Below are 21,904 nucleotides of genomic sequence, written 5' to 3' on the forward strand. Positions count from 1 at the left end.
GTGCATATATTTAGCAAAATGCCCCTCTCTACAGTTTATTTTTCTATCTGACTAATGAGTTTATGGTCACCGAATATGTTTTTTTCTGAGGTAAATGTGACATTACGTGACATTGTTTACAGGCTGTTATATTGACGTCTTTGTGTAGCTGAAACACTGATTGAGCGATTACATGAGACAGGATACGGATGGTAAAGTTGTACTCTTTATTTTAACTTACCTTCAGATGTTTAGTAATGTTTATTTTGTGCTGAAACTGGTATTAATGTGGAGCAGATGATCAGTTCACGTTCGCCTCGCGTTGCCACTTTTATTGAACAGCGATCACTCCACAAAACAGCGCCAAAACGGCATTTATTGTTTGAATACCGCAATATAATCTGCTAATTATCACTATAAATTTCAAATCTTTATTTCTTTTAAATTTAAATGCAGATTTTTGCTACTAAAGGAACATTGTAGAAACTAGACCATTAATTGTGGTTTTAAACTACTCTTTATGGTCAGAACATGAAAAACACTTCATGTTTTTTAATTTTTTACTTCAGTACAGTTTGCAGTGCAGACTGCAATATCAATATAAATGTCTCTTAGAAATGCTCATTTAACAGTAGCTTGAGTTGACAATAGTAGTAGCTTGAGTTAGGATGCAGATGTAAATTTGTTCATTATCAAAAACAGTAACATCTGTAAAAATTGTTACAACCTCATTTTTATATGGTAAAATGTAATTATTCTGACTGTTTGTGTTTTATTAAAATTAACCATTGGTATTTCATAGTAGCATACATTTAGATGATGATAACCACCGTTAAAACCACACATAGCCTATAGCACCTCAATACCATGGGAAAATGTAACTTATGGATACATTATAAACGTATTAAAAACTTTAGTCTAAATACATTTCGTATAAATGCACACACGCTATAGCTTAATCACAGAAAAATACTGTAAAAATATTCCATTACTCCTTTAATGCATGTCTACATCAATAATATAATACAATTTTATATCAATGTCCCACATTTCTGCCACAATAACATAGGATACTACAGTAAATACATGGTAAATGATGCCGATTTGTTGATTGAAAAGGCTTATGACTGTATCGTTGCACACAGAGTTTCTGCTGTTTGTCAGCCCTGTTTCATCTGGCTTTAAACTAGTTTAAATCACCGAGTCATTTGTGTTCTTCTCTGAATTCAAGCGCTTCACACTGGATCTTACAACACTGTTAATTGCTCGCATAACCGAGACTCATCAGCGAGTAAACGCATTTGCTCTAGTGAGCTCACGCTTTCAAATGAGTAGCGCTGTTTCGTTCCACTTTTGGTGCATAAACATTGCATTGAACATTTATCGAACTCTTGTTGTTTTATCAGGGAAAATTATATTGCGATAATGATTGTTATTGTTTTATCGCCCAGTCCTATCACATTAGATTTGCTAACAATAATGGTTAGGTTTAATGTGGGTGGGTCGATATTTTCAAATGCAATTCAGCATTATCATTTTAGTGCCACTTCCACAACACGTAGGCCTACAAACTGTGGTGTATTTAATGTTAAGAAACATCAAAAGTATGTTTTGAGTTTATTGAGCTGTGTAAGTGCCATCCGGCATAGCTTGTTATTCAGGAAGATTGTAAGTATGACAATCTGTTATGTATGTGTTAAACAGAGTAGAGCATTAGTGCCCCCTGCAGGCTGAGTTTTACTTTGGAGCTGACTAACTTGTAGATGGTTGGGTCCATAGTCACAAAGACGGTTATTAAACTTTGGTTGTCTTTTAATCATGGCTTCAATGAGTCCTTAAAACACGAACTTTCGGTTTCTTCGAAATCCCAGGTGGCTGCTCGGCCACAACAATTTGGCTCTTGTTGTTTTATAAGGGAAAATTATATTGCGATAATGATTGTTATTGTTTTATCACCCAGTCCTATCACATTAGATTTGCTAACAATAATGGTTAGGTTTAATGTGGGTGGGGTCGATATTTTCAAATGCAATTCAGCATTATCATTTTAGTGCCACTTCCACAACACGTAGGCCTACAAACTGTGGTGTATTTAATGTTAAGAAACATCAAAAGTATGTTTTGAGTTTATTGAGTTGTGTAAGTGCCATATGGCATAGCTTGTTATTCAGGAAGATTGTAAGTATGACAATCTGTTATGTATGTGTTAAACAGAGTAGAGCATTAGTGCCCCCTGCAGGCTGCAGGCTGAGTTTTACTTTGGAGCTGGCTAACTTGTAGATGGTTGGGTCCATAGTCACAAAGACGGTTATTAAACTTTGGTTGTCTTTTAATCATGGCTTCAATGAGTCCTTAAAACACGAACTTTCGGTTTCTTCGAAATCCCAGGTGGCTGCTCGGCCACAACAATTTGGCAACGAGGATGGGATTTTAAGGAAAAAGGGGGCTCAAAGTGAGTAGGACTTGAAACAAGCGAAGATGGCGGTGTTTAGCACGGAATCGGGCCTGTGTTTCGTAGAAGCTAGCGAGAGCTTCACGGATTATGAAGAGCGTTTTGCACAGTTTGTGGAGGCCAACGGAATTGAAGAAGACAAGCGACGGGCTGTTTTTCTGTCTGTGGTCGGTGCAAAGACCTTTTCATTGCTCACGGACAAAACCTCAGGACCTGTTTGCGTCTTTGGCAGGCGGTAAATACTTTACAAAACTAGACTTAACTCAGGCGTACCAGCAAGTCGAGTTAGATCCGCAATCTAAGCCATACTTGACAATTAGCACTCCAAGAGGATTGTATCACATGAATCGTTTGCCCTATGGTGTGTCTAGTTCACCAGCAATTTTTCAACGCATTATGGATCAGACGTTACAGGGTCTGCCAAATGTAGTCTGTTATTTAGATGACATTCTGATCACGGGTAAAAATGAAAGTGAGCATTGGAAGAATGTCGAACAGATGTTAAAAAGGTTGCAAGACAGAGGTATTAGAGTGAATAGAGACAAATGTGCTTTCTGTCAACCTCAAGTAACCTATTTGGGGCACCGAATTGATCAGGAAGGAGTCCATCCGGATGGAGTAGGGGCAGTGATTTCGCATCGTATGCCAGATGGTATGGAAAAACCCATTGCATATGCATCGCGCACCCTTAGTAAATCGGAAATAAACTATTCCCAAATTGAAAAGGAAGCCTTGGGTATCATTTTTGGGGTGCAGAAATGTAGGGACTATTTGTATGGTAGAAAATTTCTGCTCATCACCAATCACCAGCCTTTGGTTAAGATTTTCGGGCCGAAAACTGGAGTGCCTGCTTTAGCCGCCGCTAGGTTGCAGAGGTGGGCATTACTTTTATCGGCTTACCAATATGATATCAGATACAAGTCGTCTGCTTTAAAAGTGCCATGAAACATGCAAGAAGCAAAATATAATATAATATACAATACATCAAAATATAATATACATTTTTCCCATTCAGCCTAGGTTAATTTTTTTGTTATAGCTATAATATTTGCATACTAAATTATGGTTGATCGTGTCTTGCCTGCACATATTTACAGTACCTTTTTATAAATGCCTTTGGTCCCACTTTATATTAAGTGGCCCTAATATCTGTGTACTTACATAGTAACTCCTTTTTACTAGTTATTATCTGTTGATTGTTGGACATTGCCAACTGCAAATAAGAGCATCCTGGTGCAGCTCTCATGTGGTTTACATATAACCAAAGCCAAAATAAGACTCCAGTTCCGGTTAATTAATTATGCTGCACCAAGATTCCAATACAAACACATAGCGTGTTTGTATTGATAGCGTTATTTATCAATAATTAATAGTATTAGTTCCACACTACTAAACCACTGTTTTCCAGCAGAATTACTGTTTAGTTCCTATAGATAGTTCCATCTAAAAATAATAATTATAGACGTTCTTCTTCGTTTAAAATTCCTTGGAAAAGGTTTCAGTTGTTTAAAGGCCAGACTGAAAACATTTTGCCAAACCAAGTGGACATATGTTAAGGTGCACTCAGGTATAATGAAAACACCATTACTACTATATGAATACACATACTATATAGATATTGTAACTATTAAAGAGTATTTTATTGTTTATTTTAATTCAAACACACGTATAGATTATGACATGCAGTATAAAAAATGGGAAAAGGTAAAACGAAGGCTAACTGGACCATCTTATTTAGCCAAACCCTTGTACAACAACGCCACTAAAAGGTCAGGGAAAAAACGGTAGTCAGTGCAGCTAAGCACATTACTACCCATGCAGGGCATTGTTTTGGACTATATTTGAGTGCTACTGAGGTCAAACTCAGACCATATTCACTCTTACACAGCTCTATGTCATCTCTATTAGTCATAGTGCTTTGAGAACCATTTAGATTCAGTCATCCCGGACATGTAAAGAAATCATTACTGCAAGTGATTTCACCTGGATTGGCTTTTTGCTCTCTTGAACATGTCTTAAGTATGGTTCAAAAGGCAGAGTGATCTGTGAGTGGAGCGTGTGTGTCCAAGGATGATGAAATCCTTTTCTGTGTAACAGCAGTACAATGTTTGTTTTGTTGTTGTCCCCTCTGGTATTCCATTTTTTGCTGATGCTTTTCACCCTCAGAGACTCATAGTACACTGTGTACAGGAAAAGTGACCTGGGATGAAGTGATCAGCTCGCAGGCATGATGTTGATAGAGCGCTGTTATGATGTCACTGACTGTTGGTGTTCATATTTGGGAGTGAACTTGCAACCTTTTCCTCCCAGAATGAAACTTTAATCTTAATTTAATCATCTTTTCTTTACCTTTTAATAATAATTTTAATTAATTGATTATTATTACAACAACAACCACAATAAAACCACAAAAGTATCACATATGACATAAATTATTAATAATAATTTAGGTCATAGGGACTACTTTATGTGGTTATGATTATTGGTGTTGTTGTTGTTGTTGTTGTTTATAAATATTTTAAAATTTATAAATTTGGAGAATGGGGAAGTACAAATATTGATTCAGAAAGCTTGAAATATAGAACTATTGACATACAGTATAGGTATATAACTATAAAGCCAATGTAGAGATTTAAGTTCATATTGATATGTCTCTCACATCTGATTGCAAACAATATGAGCACAGTTTGAGATCTCTTATGAAACTCTTGGTGGATACAGGAAAAACTTGATATTCAATTATCTGAAAGTGTGAGTTGCTGTATAAATAAATTGGTAACACTTTAGATTAGTGAACACTATCCATTAGTTAAAGGGGTCATATGATGCAATTTAAATTTTTCCTTTCTCTTTGGAGTGTTACAAGCTCTTGGACAATATGGCAAGGGGCGTAACATTTCCATCACACGCTTAAGGTATTCAGCCAATCACAACGCACTGGATAGCTGGCCAATCAGAGCACACCTCGCTTTTCAGACCGATGAGCTTTGTAAAAATCGACGCGTTTCAGAAAGGCGGGGCATAGAGGAGAAACAATAATGTACAGTATGTGGAAAATAATGTGTTTTTTTAACCTTAAACCGCATAAACACATTTCATTACACCAAATACACAAAATAATGTTCTTTTTAGCAACATCATATGACCCCATTAATAGTGAAGTGTTCCCTTATCTTAAGTGTTACCAATACATTTATGCAGATTCTTATTATCATTAATATACATTTCATATCCTGATATCTTGATAGACAGACATGAGCTGTTTGTTGGACAGAGGGAGAGAGAAAAAGAGTGTGTTGTGATGAAAACTGTTGTCAATGAGCAAAAGACAGAAGGGATTGTTCATGAAATGTTTGTGAGATCTCACCCTGCCTGGGAGCTATTTGATGTGTTGTCTACTTTGTAACACAGATGCTTTTCAAATGTTCTTCAGTTTGGGTGTTACAACTCCTCCTGAGGTCAAGTCTTGCTCAGGGTGTAAATACTCTTGTTTAAGGGCACAGAAGCCACTTCAAGTTAGGTTAGCTAATGTAAGCAGTGAAACAGATGTGATGTTGCTAATTGTGGGCAATAGTCCGTGCTGGGCTCACTGCGACAGAATTAATACATTTATAGAACTCATTACATCTAGTACTGACAGATGTTTGAAATGAAATCATTTTTGTGTAGGTTTTCATGATGTACTGTATAATGACTTGTAGTCAAGCAGAGAACAGCAGTATAGAGAACATGCTGCTGTTGAAAGAAAGGCTCAAAGACAGAAAAACGGAGGAGCAATAATAAAGAGAATAAAAGATGATGTTTGAGCATAATGTTATTTTATAAATGGTGAGCATATGCTTTGTGTGTGTTTCCCACCTTGTGCTGCTATTATCCCCTTTAATTGGTCATTTTACTGATTTCATTCTAGGGCTAAAGGGTAACTGTCCATAATGTGGGTGACGCTAAAGAGAACAGCGTGTGTGTACTTCCATTAACCTCCAAACAGATGTTTAATAAATCATCGCAATGCTGAGAAGTGTTTGGTTCAAGATGAAGCCTATTATATATTTATTTAGCAATTATTAACAATTTAGGTCATATAGACTACTTTGTTGTTGTTAATACGTATAATCTGTAGGTTAATTCAATCTGAATTCATAATCTACTGTATTGTAACTTTATTTTATAAATGGTGAGCATATGCTTTGTGTGTGTTTTCCCAACTTGTGCTGCTATTATCCCCTTTAATTGGTAATTTTACTGATTTCATTCTAGGGCTAAAGGGTAACTGTCCATAATGTGGGTGACGCTAAAGAGAACAGCGTGTGTGTACTTCCATTAACCTCCAAACAGATGTTTAATAAATCATCGCAATGCTGAGAAGTGTTTGGTTCAAGATGAAGCCTATTATATATTTATTTAGCAATTATTAACAATTTAGGTCATATAGACTACTTTGTTGTTGTTAATACGTATAGTCTGTAGGTTAATTCAATCTGAATTCATAATCTACTGTATTGTAACTATCATGATCTGTATATTGTAATCTATTGTTATGACCTACCTTGAGTTTCATTGTAGAAAATTTTAATTTTGATCTTTAATCTCTGTTTTATCTTTTTCCACAGCCCTATAAGATCTGTCATTGCTCTGATGGATATTTAGAGCTTTTAGAGAGCCCATCTCATTTTGTGCTTCCCGTCATGACTTGCTACTATGTTCCCATGGGAAAGCTGTTATATCTCAGTCTCTGATGTGCATAATGTCATCGCTTTATTTCACAGGTGCTGAATTTTTTCATTTGGCAGATGTCATGTCTGAAGATGGCTGGACACACATCTGTCAGGAACGATGGAAGGGTCATGCTTCATGCTTTGAATAGAAAGAGAGAGAGTGTTTTACCATTTTACCTGCTTGTGTGTGTGTGTGTGTTGTCAACATGTAGACAGATTTCTCATCAATCTCAGGGCCCAAACTGTTTGAAGAGTGCTGTTCTTTCAGTTAGAATGGAATGGAATGAGGCTTGTGGTGTGTGAATATATAATTTTGTGCCTGAGCAGAGCTGTATGTAATTCCAGTAGTTTTGCACTCCTGAGAGGCACAAAGATGAAACCCATCTGCTTTCTACCATGGGTCCTCATTTACTGTAGAGCTTTATATATTACACAGACACCCAATAACACACTAAAAATAGACCATTATCTCCTGTCTGAAGTAAAGTATAGCCCACATTTTAACCCAGGGTTGCAAAAACACATAAAATCAAATTAACTTAATTGTTGCATACCATGCATCATAGCATGTTATAAAAGCAACAATAGTACATAAAACAATAATTCTTATAATATATAATATTTATATTATTAACTTTGTTTTAATATATTAACAGAATTATCAACATTTTATTTACAATGTACAGTACAGTGTATATATATAAAATAATTGTATATAATATATAAATTATATATATAAATTAATTAATGACACTACTGACATTTTTCTAATGTAACGTAGAGCCATTTTCACTATAATTTTCACTACTACAGCATGAATTACAATGTACCGTATATTCACTCCAGTTCTGTTATAGAGATGCTGATGTTATTGAGATGCTGATCACAGCTGAAGGGCAGCTAAAGATGCTGTCCATTTAACTTTGCAATTTTTCACTTCTCACCTCACTACTTTCTGTGTGGACAGATCAGTATGTTTAAAGTGTGTGCCGTCATAAGAGAAATTTAAATTTTAACACAGTCTGTTTCACGCAGTCTATTTGTGAACTTCATTTTGATGCATGAAGGCCTTCAAGAGAACATAAAAGAGTTTATAAGTGTGAGACGGCTTCTTTATTACATAAATTAAAATTTTAACAGAAAAGCATTGTGGGAATGCTCTCTCTGCTGCAGGCCGCTGCTTCATTACATTATGTCAGATATTATAATATAATTTACTGCAGAAATCATTGCCACTGTGGTTTATGGATCTTAATTCTGTAACTTTGCAATTTTTCACTTCTCACCTCACCACTTTCTGTGTGGACAGATCAGTAAGTGTGTGCCGTCATAAGAGTAATTTAAATTTTAACACGGTCTGTTTCACGCAGTCTATTTGTGAACTTCATTTTGATGCATGAAGGCCTTCAAGAGAACATAAAAGAGTTTATCAGTGTGAGACGGCTTCTTTATTACATAAATGAAAATTTTAACAGAAAAGCATTGTGGGAATGCTCTCTCTGCTGCAGGCCGCTGCTTCATTACATTATGTCAGATATTATAATATAATTTACTGCAGAAATCATTGCCACTGTGGTTTATGGATCTTAATTCTGCATCCTCTTTCTAAAAGTGGGTCATGGAGATGCTGAGAACTAAACATTCTTATGCTTAGAGATAAAATAACATCTAATTCTCTGTAAATGTTTTGCTTGAACACAGAATATAAAGCAGAGGTTGCAAATTTATTTGCTTTAAAGTCTAAATGAAATGATGGTCGCATCCAAAAATGAACATTTTAATTTTATATTCTGAAGTATCTGTGAAACAGAATATTGAATAAGAAACAATGTGGGTCTTGGTCCTATACTTGAATTGATTAGATGATAATTTATGTAGTTTATATTTTAAATGTAAGTGGCAACAACCATGGTCATTAGTCTTTGTAAAAAGATGCATCATCAGTCACTGCAAAATAGAGACTTTGATCTAAAACGGTTGCTTTAATTAATGCATTTAAATTATAACCATGATTGATGCTGGTGAACTTGACTTGAGTCAATTAATCTATAAATAACTGCTACTGAATTTAATTTGACCATTTCAAGTTTCAGTTGAATTAGAGCAGGGGTGCCGAACCCTGTTTCTGATGATCTACCTTCCTGCAGAGCTCAGTTCCAGCCCTGATCAAACACACCTGTCTGTAATTATCAAGTGCTCCTTCAGATCCTAATTAGTTGGTTCAGCTGTGTTTGATCAGGGTTGAAGTTGAACTCTGCAAGAAGGTAGATCTCCAGGAACAGGGTTGGGCACCCCTGAACTAGAGCCTTACAGTCTTAGGAATTATTTACTTTAATTGAGAAAGTTTATTTGTAAAATCTCTTTTCTATCAACCATTTCATCAGTCTAAAACCAAAGACCAAAAATACTTTTGCATTTAAATATTCAGGCCCAGTTTCGGAATCAAATCACTGTGGGTGCTTCTGAAATTAGTGAGGGTGCTCTAGCCTTAATGCACATCTATTTTGACATGATATTTTGTCTTATCCATTGTTATTGTTATTTCAAGAGTGTATCCTGCAATTATACGTCTATGTAGCCATACAATGTCTGATGATCTGCCCCAAACTTCACACGTTCGATAAAAGTCCTGGCCTGAAGATATCTAAATGCCAATATTCTGTTATAATCATAGCGCCACCTGCTGGCAACAGGAAATGACTTGTTTTACACTAATCTGCTATGCAATAACCAATCTTCACTAGACATCACATGTTTGGTAAGAGTCCTGGCCTGAAGACATCTAAAGGTCAATGTACAGTTATAATCATAGTGCCACTTGTTGGCAAGAGGATATGTCATGTTTTACATTTTACATTTTACAATCTGCACCAAACTTCATATGTTTGATCAAAGTCCTGGCTTAAAGATTGCCACATGCCAATATTCAGTTATAAGTAATAGCACCACCAGCTGGCAGCAGGAAGTTTGGCACATACAAATGACTTTGACATATTCCTCCTATATTTACCACTTTAAATGCATATTGCTCACCATTCGCTGTTTTTCTAAAGCCACCGGGTGGCAGTGAGCCCGGGTGCGAGGGCCCTTTCATCGCTGCTTGCAGCTTTAATTTAAATTGTGTCTACACTTTGTTTGTTATAATGAGAGGATTCACAAACTTACTTGACTTAGCACTGAACAAAACATTTGGCTTCATTGCTCAACATTTTGTAAATCGAAACCGTTGAAGCTCTCTTTAGTGAAAACATAAATATGCACTGTCATTTGCAAATATCCTATTTTTACAGCTTCAATAGAGGGTACTCTTTTTTTCATTTGTTTTCTTTGTTTTCATTCACCCTCTAGCACCCCTTTAGACCCCCTGAACCCTGCCTATAAACATTTAAAAAAGCAGTATGTAACATTGACAGCTAGTGGTTGAAATGGGAACTGCAGTCCAAATTCAAAGTTGTTTCTAACATGGTCCCCTCCTCAAACTCAACGATCGTGCAGGTTGCCAGATTAAAGACGACAGGAATGATTGTAAGCTTTTTACATTGGGTAGAATATGCAATCTCTGACCCAGTTTGTTTTCTGGCTTCCATCACTGCAAAATGCTGTGTTTTCCACCAACTGACAACCCGTTGTCGAAATACTATTGAGTAAATTTGGCGGAATCGCATAGACCAAAACAAAAGCAGACATTCCCACAGAGAACACACATTTTAAAGTAGAATAACTGGCTGTCTCATTGTTTTTTGAAAAACATGTATATGAGCATGTTTACTAAATATAACTACTGTAAATGTAGTTTCATTAGGTATTTTATTATGAGATACTTCAACTTTTTTGACACAGAAAATTTTGACACAGGACCTATACTTTAAATTGAAAATAATTTTCAACACTTTTTACACTCCTCTCTGTAATACACAAAAACTGAAAAGCATTAATTTGGCCATTAATTTACTATAAACCCCAAACACCCTTTGCCTGATTCTCTCACCATCCGTCTCTGTCCAACTCTGCTCATGTTGCCCAATGTACACAAGTTCTATTCATTAAAGCTTCAGAAAGTCAATTATGGTAATGGTCTCTTTTGCCATGGGAAGTGTCAGGGAGCTCAGCAGACTCACAGATGAGCATTTTAATTCCCTTCACAGATTTAATTCAGATCTCATTTAGATGAAAATTTCCTCTCAAATATTTGAGTCTCTCTTTATCTTCTAGCCTTACTGGATTTGAATATGAGAAGTGTTTGTGTTGCATTCTTTACAATAAATGAAATTAAAATTATATATTTAAAATCTGACTCTAGCTTTATGTTTAACCGTCATTTTGGTTGGAATGTGTAGTTTATTGCCCATTTACTACACGCTCTTTTACTCTTTTACTTTTTTACTTTTTTTTCTATATTGAAAAGGAATGGGGATAATAAAAGTGGACAGTTACAAAAAACAGTTTTAATGAATCATTTATATACTTTGTCATAAAGCACATAGTTGTCAGAGAGATACACTACCGCTCAAAAGTTTGGGATCAGTAAGACTTGTAATGTGTTTTAAAGAAGTCTCTTATGCTCATCAAGGCTGCATTTATTTGATCAAAAATACAGAAAAAAACTGTAATCTTGCAAAATGTTATTACAATATAAAATAATGGTTTCTAATGGTACGAATTTATTTCTGTGATGGAAGGCTGAATTTCCATCAGCCATTACTCCGGTCTAAAGTGTCACATGATCCTTCAGAAATCATTCTAATATGCCGATTTATTATTAGAATTATCAATGTTGGCAACAGTTGTGCTGCCAAATTTTTTTTTTTTTTGGAAATTTTTTACGGTCAGGATTCTTTGATTAATTGAACAAATCAGAGTGGAGTTTAACATTTTCTCTGAAGATTTCTTCAAATACCTTCAAATCCGGCACTTCATAGAGTCTCTTTTAAGGCAGAACAAATTTCGTTTAAATTTATCAGAACTGGAAGAAACCATAATTTCAGTTAAATCTTTTAAAGGGATTATCTCCAAATTTTATGCTTTGTTGATGTATTCTGACTCTTCAGTTTATGATTCTTTGAAACCACTGTGGGAACGGGACCTAGGAGTATCATTTAATTCTGCAGATTGGACCAAGATTTGTAACAGCGTTTTTCCAAAATGTACTTCAATTTCTTTACATGAACAAAATTTCTAATTTTTTCATAGAATTTATTTTACACCTGTTCGTCTCCACAAAATGTTCCCAGGTTGTTCAAATCTTTGTTTTAAATGCAAGACATATAAGGGCACATTTTTTCACGTATTCTGGTCCTGTGATCACATTCAACCATTCTGGAAAGGGGTTCATTCTGTAACCCAGGAGATAACAGGGAAAAGTTTTATTTCATCTCCTTCACTTTATTTGTTGAATGACACTCCTAAAGATATTTTTGACTCTGACTCTAAGCCTTTGTTTAGAATACTCTCATTTTTGGCTAAAAAATGTATTCTACTGAAGTGGTCTACGCCTCAGGTTCCAACTGTTACTATGTGGATATCCCAGCTGTCTGCCTTTCTTCCTCTGGAGAAATTAACTTATGATCTCAATCACAGGTCGGACAAATTCTGGAGACTTTGGGAACCCCTCCACTCTTTTTTACAAAAACTCTGAACTTTTATTTTAAGAGAGCTTTGGCTCTTCCTTTCCTGACATGTTTTTGTTTGAATTAAGCAGGTAGAGATTAATATTTTCAGGGATGTGCTATTTAATTCTCAGCGCTTGGGGGTTTTGTTTGTTTGTTTGTCTGATTGTTTTGATTGTTAGTGTTAAAAAAAAAGAACAGCATTTATTCAAAATATAAATATTTTCTAACAATATAAATCTTTGCTATCACTTCTTATCAATTTAACACATCCTTGCTGAAAAAAAGTTTTAATTTCTTTCAAAAAAAGAAAGAATAAAAATGTACTGACCCCAAACTTTTGAACGGCAGTGTATATTGTTAAAAAAGTTTCTATTTTATTCTACTTCTTTTTAACTTTTTATTCATCAAAGAATCCTGAAAAAAGTATCACAGGTTCCAAAAAATATTAAGCAGCAGCACAACTGTTGCCAACATTGAGATGAGCATAAGAGACTTCTTTAAAAAACATTACAAGTCTTACTGGTCCCAAACTTTTGAGCGGTAGTGTACCTTTACAGTGTTCTACTGTAGATAGAGTAAAGACAGCACAACAGTTGTTACAGAACAATGACTCCACAATGAAACAATATTAAAAGAGAATACATTTTTAAGTTTAATTGCAATCGGTCATTGATATTAAATAGTTATAATAGAGCAGTGACAGCACAATCATTAAACAGAGCAATGACTGCAATAAAGCAGTGTCAGCCTAGTGGTTGTCACTGAGCAATGACTACACACCAATTATAAAGTATTTTTACTCTCTGTAATAGAGCAGAGAAAAGACATTAGTTCTATTTTGGCAATGCATACACAATTGTTTTTAAAGCAGTGCTGTAATACAAATGAAATGCAGTAGTTGCTTTTTATTATTTATATTAAAGCAGTGACACTGGTTAGGTTTGAACTGTGTAACCCAGATTGATGGAATTTTTATATGCAATGCAAATCTTAAATTAAGGCCTTACTATTGTTTGAGTGTGTCATCCTTGCATTGTTCACTTGTTGTTGAACCATATAATGTTAAATTGTAGTTATAATTAGAAAATATAAAAAAGCTAGTATAAAAAGGCCTTACATCTAGTATTTCTTTGTGTCTATTTGCATAGTAGAGCTAATATGTATGTAATTTAACATCCACCCACTGTCTTTTGTGTGTAGGCTATTGAGGACACAGTCCCTAGAATGGTACTACAATAATGTGAAGAGTCGGTTTAAGAGATTTGGCAGCGCCAAGGTGCTGAAGACCCTCTACAGGAAACACATCATTGAAAGAGGAGCATTATCTGAGTTACCAGGTATGAAATACACACATACAAACTCTACATCCTGCAGTGTGTGTATAAGTTATGCTACTCACTTTATCTTAGTAACCCCACTATTATCAGACACTTTGGCCAGCAGATTAAATGATTAATGGCATTTTTACAATGACACTAGTAGCTGAAAACCTTGACTTTCAGGTAATGCTACATCCACACTACTAGGTGTCAGTATAAGTCCAGAAATACATTTTGATTACAAGACAATAAGGCAATAAAATAATATTTAATTTTTATATTATGAGTGAGGGAACAGGAAATTAAACTAAGACAGAAAAGGATGAAAAGGATTGGGACACACATTGTAGGTTTGATTTGAACCTAAGTCTTCTATATGCAAGTATCACAACTCAACATTTTTCAATAGTTAAACCATCAAAGACAAACGGTTGACTCTTTTATGCAAGCCAGACTAATTGAAAAAAAAAAAAAGTGTCAGAGGCAACATTTTCACAAAATGATATTAGGGTGCTTCTTGCATGTTTTGCAACACTTTGAGTGCCGTTAAAAGTGTGTTCAGTTTTCATTAAAAAAAAAGGAGGAATGTGAATATGTCAACATTTTATTACACAGTTTTTTGCACCTATCTTTGCAGTTCAGAAATGATATGTCCAGTGAGTGGTGCTAAAATAATCCAGTGGTGTAAAGCATTTGAGTAAATTTACTGTACTTAAGTATCTTTTTGGTTACGTTGTATCAAAGATTTTAGCATCTTCTACTCTCTCTTTGACATAAATATGTACACTTTACTCCACTACATTTGTAACAAGTAATTCAGTTACTCGTTGCATTTTGCATGGCACCTTACTTTTTTTGCAGCAGTTTATTTTTGTTACAAAAGAAGTGATATAGCCATGTACAGTGTATTAAAAGTAAAAGATCTGCAATGAGGCTACTTTATGTGAGTGCATTAGAATGTGAGTGCATTAGCAGCTAGTTCCTGAATCACAAGCGTTTCATTTGAGATGAGCACATGGCTACAGCCAGTGATGAGGTCAAAATGAGTACATCCTGTGCAAGTAGGCTTTAGCTCAGTTCGGACAGTAATTGTTTCTCATGTGGACATCTGTAGAAATAAATTTACATGGCAGCTCATTGATAAAACTCATGCATTCAGATGGCAATTTATTCATGGTAGAGGAGAGTTCTGTGTTCCTACACACTGCTCACATGGACAGTTGCATAATCATCTGCTGTAAATAAAACATTGTTTGCTTGGAAATAATAAGAAAAATTTTTTAATTTAAAATTGTATCGTTTATTACTTGATTATTTAAATCTCCTGTTAAAAAATAAGAAAATAGACGTGCTGTAGTTGAAACGTGGATGTGATATGTGGATTTGGTTGGCAATTAAATTACCACACAACCTTTTACTTAATATTATTTTAGTTATCTTGAAGAGTCATTATTTTGAAGGATTTTGGTTTAAGTTTTAAACCCCTTTTGTGCATGCAGCTTAACTGAGATTTGGGCGTTTTTAGATGTTTAAGAGGCAGTTGTGTTGACCTTGATTTGTTGCAATATTGAGTGTTCAGTTTTATTTTTATTTTAATACATGCTCTTAATCAGCATGGAAAAAAAATCAGCTGTTTATTGTTTTTCTCTTTTCTCGGACTAGTGCATCTTTGAGTCTACATTCACAATGAGTAAAATACTTAAGTAGCCTACTATTAAAATAAGACACTAAGACTTTTACTCAAGTGTTATTGGTGACTTGTAACTTGTAATGGCACTATTTTCACTTTTACTTTTTAAATAATGTTTAAATAAGATTTTGTCATGCTGTAAATAAGTACACTTAATTTCATGTGTTGACTAATAACTGTGTGCTAAAGAGTACTAATTTTTCACAAGGGTAATAGAGGTACTCTGGTATATATTATTAGTAGGAAAAAGGGGGTTCGGTGCCTTGCTCAAGGGTCTCACCTCAGTCGTGGTATTGAGGGCGGAATAGAGCGCTGGTCATTCACTCCCTCCACCTAAAATCCCTGCTGGTACCGAGTCGCGAACCCCCGACAAGTCAGACTCTCTAACAATTTGGACATGACTGCCCCCATTATAAGTATTAGCAGTATTATGCTATAGTGCTAAAATTGCTATGCGTCTCCTAGGGTATTTAATGCCATGATTACAAGGGGGCTGCTAGGGTGCTTAGGCTAGTTGCTTATCAGCCTTAATCAAAATAGCCCACTTTGGTTCCTCCTTTTTTTCTTTGCTGTTGTATTGCCTGCTTAGAAACATAATAGCACATCATTCAAGTCTGTATGAGTGAGACAAATTACATGCTGATGTTCAATACTTTAGAACAAACCCCCTGTGGGCAATAATAATTGTGATGCTTACCTCAGCAAGAGCCATTAATTACAGATACATGATTAATGGCAAGGCTGTTTTAATTATAAAGAGTCAGATTAAAAATATATAATCATTGACAATAAAATAGATAATCTCATCTGCTCTGAATGAACTAGATTATTAAAAGGATTTGCCACTTTTGCTAGTCATGTAAACATTTTTATAAATACCACATATTGGGTCAGGTTAGGCAAATTAGACGATTTAAAAACAGGACAATTATAAAGAGCAGTGCAAATTAGCGATTATTGCAGCCATGTCATTCCATTTTCATACCCTCCTATAAATTGTGTATCTGAAAGGGAAACACCTACAAATGCATATGCAATAAGGTCAGCTGTAAAAAAAATAACTGTAATGTATGTAAAATGTTTACTGTTTTCTATTTTAATAGGTTATTAATTCATGGCAGTATGTCTTTTATTGCTTATAAAAAAATCACTGTAGTGCATTAACTTTTAACTAATCACAATGAAACAAAAATCTTGTCTTAATATCTTTTGTTATTTCTAAATAATTCTTAATAAATCAAGTTCAAACATTTTGGTAAAGAAAGATTTTTAAAGAGTCTCTTTAATAGATAAAAACACAGTAAAAATAGCAAATTGTGAAATAGTATTAGTAATTTTCAAATAAGTGTTTTGTAATGTAATTTATTTTCCTGGCAAAGCTGAATTTTCAGCAGCCATTACTCCAGTCTTCTGTGCAACATGATCCTTCAGAAATCATTCTAATATGCTGATTTTGTGCTCAAGAAACATTTCTTATTATTATCAATATTTTTTTTAAAAACGGTGCTTTTATTTTGGCAGTTTAAATTCATTTCATGTGTTGATAGCATAGTTTGTGATAATTTATTCTTCCATCATGCAACTAAAGGAATTACAGTTTAGTGAGATTGCAGTTTTACTGTAAATGTCAAAAGTGATATATGTTATAATCAAATGTATTAAATATTTCTTCTTTATCTGCTGTATTCTTTCTATTTATCTTTCTATTCTCTTTACTCTCTTTGGGTTCAGTTAAAGTGTGGCGTTATAGAGACACAGCCCATTTAACAGCTGCAGCCATGACCTACAGTGAGATCACATCAATGTTTCTTATTTAATTTGATCTGTGTGTTTTTCAAGGACAGAGAGAAACAGCCTGAACACACACACAAACATACATTAATTCGCTTACAGGCTAACTATAGCTGACCTATACAAGCTGGGACTGTATATACACATAAAAACTCGCTCTCTCACACAAATTAACCTGTACAAGTATGTGAACCCTCACAACACACAAGCACACGCACAAATAAACATGAGCACCCAATCCTCTACATTGCGAGTAAATCACTCGCATATGCGACTAAATGATGTCTAATATTAGCCAATTGCTAATAAATTCTCGAGCCAATGGCGATTCAATTGCCAAGGTGTTCGTAGAGGGCTGGCACCAGAGTGCAAATGAAACTATAAAGCAGTGACAGATCATTTATGAGAAGGAGGCAGTTACTCAGTCGTTACGTCACTGTCCACATACACACACATTCAATGGGCTGGTAGTACGCAGCACGCTCACTGACTCATGTTGGATAATCCGTATTTTTCTCATTTCGAATGAAAGCCTAGCAGCAGTAATCCTATTTCCTCTGATAGCAAGAGATAGAGAGAGATGAAAGGTATATGTGGGTGTAGTCTGATGGTAAGGGGATTATTTGATTTTACACTATGCTACACCATTGCCATTTTTATCAGACAGACTGCTAGTAATACTATAGTGTAGGTCAGTTATTTTAACACTGTCGCAGTCTTCAGCGGGTCTGCCCAGGATGGCCACCAGATGACACTGTTTTCTGTGAGCACATGGCTTGTGTTTTGTTTGTTTGGTGCCATGTGCTCTCTCTCCTGTCTATTGTCTGACCCCGCCCATCTTGTTACCTCATTATTGTTTAAGTTGCTCCACCTGTGTCTCCCTCGTTAGCCTCCTCGTTTGGTTTCCCATTTATTCTCCTGGTGTCTGTAATCCTGTGCTGATCCGTCGTTTTTCATTGTGTGTGCTATGTCTGCATGTAGTGCAGTTCCTAGCCTGCCTGTCTGTTTTTCCCCCTCGGGGTTGTTTTAGTTTCATTTTATTATTAAAAGAAAGAACCATTCATCCTGCACTTGAGTCCTCGCTTCATCTCTCCACACGCACTGTGACAAACACTGCTAGCATAGGGATACTAACATCCCTACTGTAGCATCTCTCCTACTGTAGCATTAGTGTTAGCATAGCACTTACTAATCCTTATATCACTGATTTTGGATGTAACTAAACCCTCAACGTCACATAAAAACAACTCCAAAAAAGTACCTATACATAGTTCACTGCAATATCATGCCGAAAAAAATAAATCATTAGTAAAGAAAAAAAAACATATGGAGGATCAATATTTTTTAATTATGAGGATCAATCTTCTTAATATTGAAAGTGTCAGTATTGTAGGGACGATCCAGTATCTTTTTTTTTTTTTTTACTTGTTTTATGGTGTGCATTACTTGTATAAGAGCGTGTATGTGAAGTGGTGGAGCTGTAGGAAGAGTTTCTGTCTGTCACACTCATTCAGCTGAATGATTCTGAGCAACACAAGCTGTGCCTGTCTCATAGAGATACATGGAGTGATGTGATGAGATGGAATTTAAAAAGAGACCAGAGGAGTGATGCTCTGCATTCATCATTGGAGAGTATAAATTAATCTGTCAGACAGTGTAATCCATATTCAGCACCTCTTGGATATTACAGAATGAACATTGATGTTCTTCACATCATAATAGTTCACAGCTTCATGTGATAAGGTTTCTGAACACTAAGATTCCAAACATTAAGATACTAAAGCAACTGATGTGATCAGGCGGTTATTTTCTTCCACTATGCAAACCTTACAAAACCTTAAAAAAGTAGTGTATAATTGACAGGTGAGTTGTTGTTGTTTTTTTGCTGTTTTCTAAAAAACATCAGGACAGAATAGCATTCACACTCTACATGTGCTTCATGTTCACATTTTATTCATGCTTCCATCACATTTTTTTCTTGCAATTTCAACCTCATCTGTACCAGCTAGATAATGTCACCTTCAGGTCATCAAACTATCATTATTGTTAACCCCTGGTCTGGCAAATATGGAGATGAACCCTTTAGCTGGGTTTGTTGGGAATGCGTATTTGCATTCAATTTGTCTGCCTCTGAAGTGTCTTTGAGGTGTAGGGACTCTAAAAAGTGTTTGTGAGTTCTTATAAATCAGAGAATAATAAAGACTGAAACGACTGTTCTGTGCACTGATACATTGGCAAATGCCTTGAATTGGTTCCACGTGTTTATTTTTATGGTTTATGTGTTTGTGTGTGACTCAGGTCATATATAATGTATTGTGGTCACAGTGTAAAACTGTGCCATTATCAGTTTGTCAGATGCACACTCACTGTTTCTAGATATTCAACTTGTTTCTTTCAGCCAAATGAAGGACTATTCTTAGAACTGATAGTCTGTGTGAGTGACTATGCTGGTCTGTATCAGTTCTTGTGTACACGTAAATGAACTGTCATTTCCTAAATGAACTCATTTGAATTCTTAGTTTCTAAATTGAAAGCTATTTCATAGGCCTGCTGTGTGAGTGAGAGTCCCTAAGCTATGAGCCAGACTCAATTTGATCTGCTTTGCTGTGGATGCCAGGATCTGTTGCATACAGTTATATGAATGTTTTGTACGATTTTTTTTTATACATATGGGTTTTTTTGTTTTACATAAAACCAAAAAATAAAAATAAATGGTATTTTATTTTTTATTTTACAAAGTATTTATTTAAAACTTCAAAACAGCCATTTCTGATCATTTACCATTTCATGTTGTTTTTATTATGGTTATTTTATTTTACACAATGTAAAATAATAATAATAATAATAATATATATAAAAAAACTTTCTAATGGTAATTACTCTCTAGTCATGCAGTAAATATGACCATCTATGCATGAGTTGTAATGTTATCTGTCAATTGCTGTTCTCTGTCTCTGTCTGATACATTACATATGACACCTGTGTTCTGTCTCTGTATTTCATTGGCCTTGCATGGGGCGGTTACAGGCCAGATAGAATATGCAGTGGTCTCTTTCTCTATGCTGTTGTCATGGTGATATTGAGCTAGCACTCTCTCGAGGTCAGCTGAAAAAAGAAAGTGAAAAGGTAACCGTCTGGTCAGGTAGACACAATGATGTGTATGCCTACTTAACGGTATCGTCTCTCACTTTTTTCTCACAGCTAACGTGGCAGTTTTGACCCTCAGCTAATCTGTGCCACATTGTGTTTAGTCACACAGACTAGAGGGTTTCTACATTATTTTATTTTATTAAGTGTACTATATGTTTGCAGTTGAATGAGTCACTGGGTTTGCTTAGCTATAATTTGTGAACAAAACTGTCTTTAGAAGTCAAATTTATCTGACAAAAGTTTCCTTGAGGATTCATATATTAAGTACATTTTATTTTTGTATTTTGTGCTCATTTAGCTTGATTAGCTTGTGTGTGTTTTGAGTATGTTGCTAAATTTTATTCCTGTTTCTATGAAAATTTCTCATCAGTTTTGTCAACCAAAATTATGTTAAGTTTAATTTATAATAAAACATATAACCAGACATGTCCAGACAAGCACAATTTTGTCTGGAATGTTTTGATTCCTTTGATTTATGTATATCTCTTTTGTTTGTTTTTTAGAGGTGAGTGCTCAAGAAGGCAGTAATGATAATGGCAGTGTTTGTGATGGCAGTGACTCCACGCTCTACAGGCAAAGTGAAGGTAACATGAAAAATCAATATACTTCTGCTCTCTACACATGTGTTTTCACATTTCAGACCCATAAAATAACTTTAAATCTGCCAGGTTCTCAAACCCACACCAACATAAAGCTTTCAGTACCTTGATTTAGTCCTCAATCTCTGTATTCCTGGGTTAATATATTCAATTCAATTCAGGTTTATTTGTATAGTGCTTTTCATGATGCAAATTGTTGCAAAGACGCTTTACAGAAAATGTAAGATTCTACATTATATTTAGTAATAGCTTATCAGTGGTGACTATCTCAAGTTGATGTACAGCACTAAGGTCAAGTAAAACTAGCAATGCAATGCAGCCTTGGTCTGACCCAAGAAGCAAGTCATTTTGTAATTTTAACAAGTGCAGTTTCTGTGCTATGATGGGGCCTGAACCCCGACTGAATTTCTTCATAGATATATGGTTTTTTGCAGGAAGAAGCACAATTGAGCAGACAACTTTTTCTAAAATTTTAGACATAAACGGAAGATTTGAAATGGGTCTGTAATTTGACAGTTCACTAGGATCTAGTTGTGGTTTCTTAAAAAGAGGCTTAATAACTGCAAGCTTGAATGGTTTTGGGACGTGACCTAGAGATAA

At 35.2% G+C, this 21,904-nt stretch overlaps 1 protein-coding gene across 1 annotated transcript in view; it reads left to right on the forward strand.

The window, feature by feature from the left end:
* myripb (myosin VIIA and Rab interacting protein b) overlaps positions 1-21,904 on the forward strand; it is a 192,399-nt gene that overhangs the window by 133,000 nt on the left and 37,495 nt on the right. The window contains exons 4-5 of the mRNA XM_016551168.1: positions 13,956-14,092; positions 21,209-21,289. Of these exons, the coding sequence (XP_016406654.1) occupies positions 13,956-14,092; positions 21,209-21,289 (218 nt within the window). The remainder of the gene's footprint in view (positions 1-13,955; positions 14,093-21,208; positions 21,290-21,904) is intronic.

This window comes from Sinocyclocheilus rhinocerous, unplaced genomic scaffold (assembly GCF_001515625.1).
Source record: "Sinocyclocheilus rhinocerous isolate Xijiao unplaced genomic scaffold, SAMN03320098_v1.1 scaffold1877, whole genome shotgun sequence".
In the NCBI taxonomy this organism is placed as follows: Eukaryota; Metazoa; Chordata; class Actinopteri; order Cypriniformes; family Cyprinidae; genus Sinocyclocheilus; species Sinocyclocheilus rhinocerous.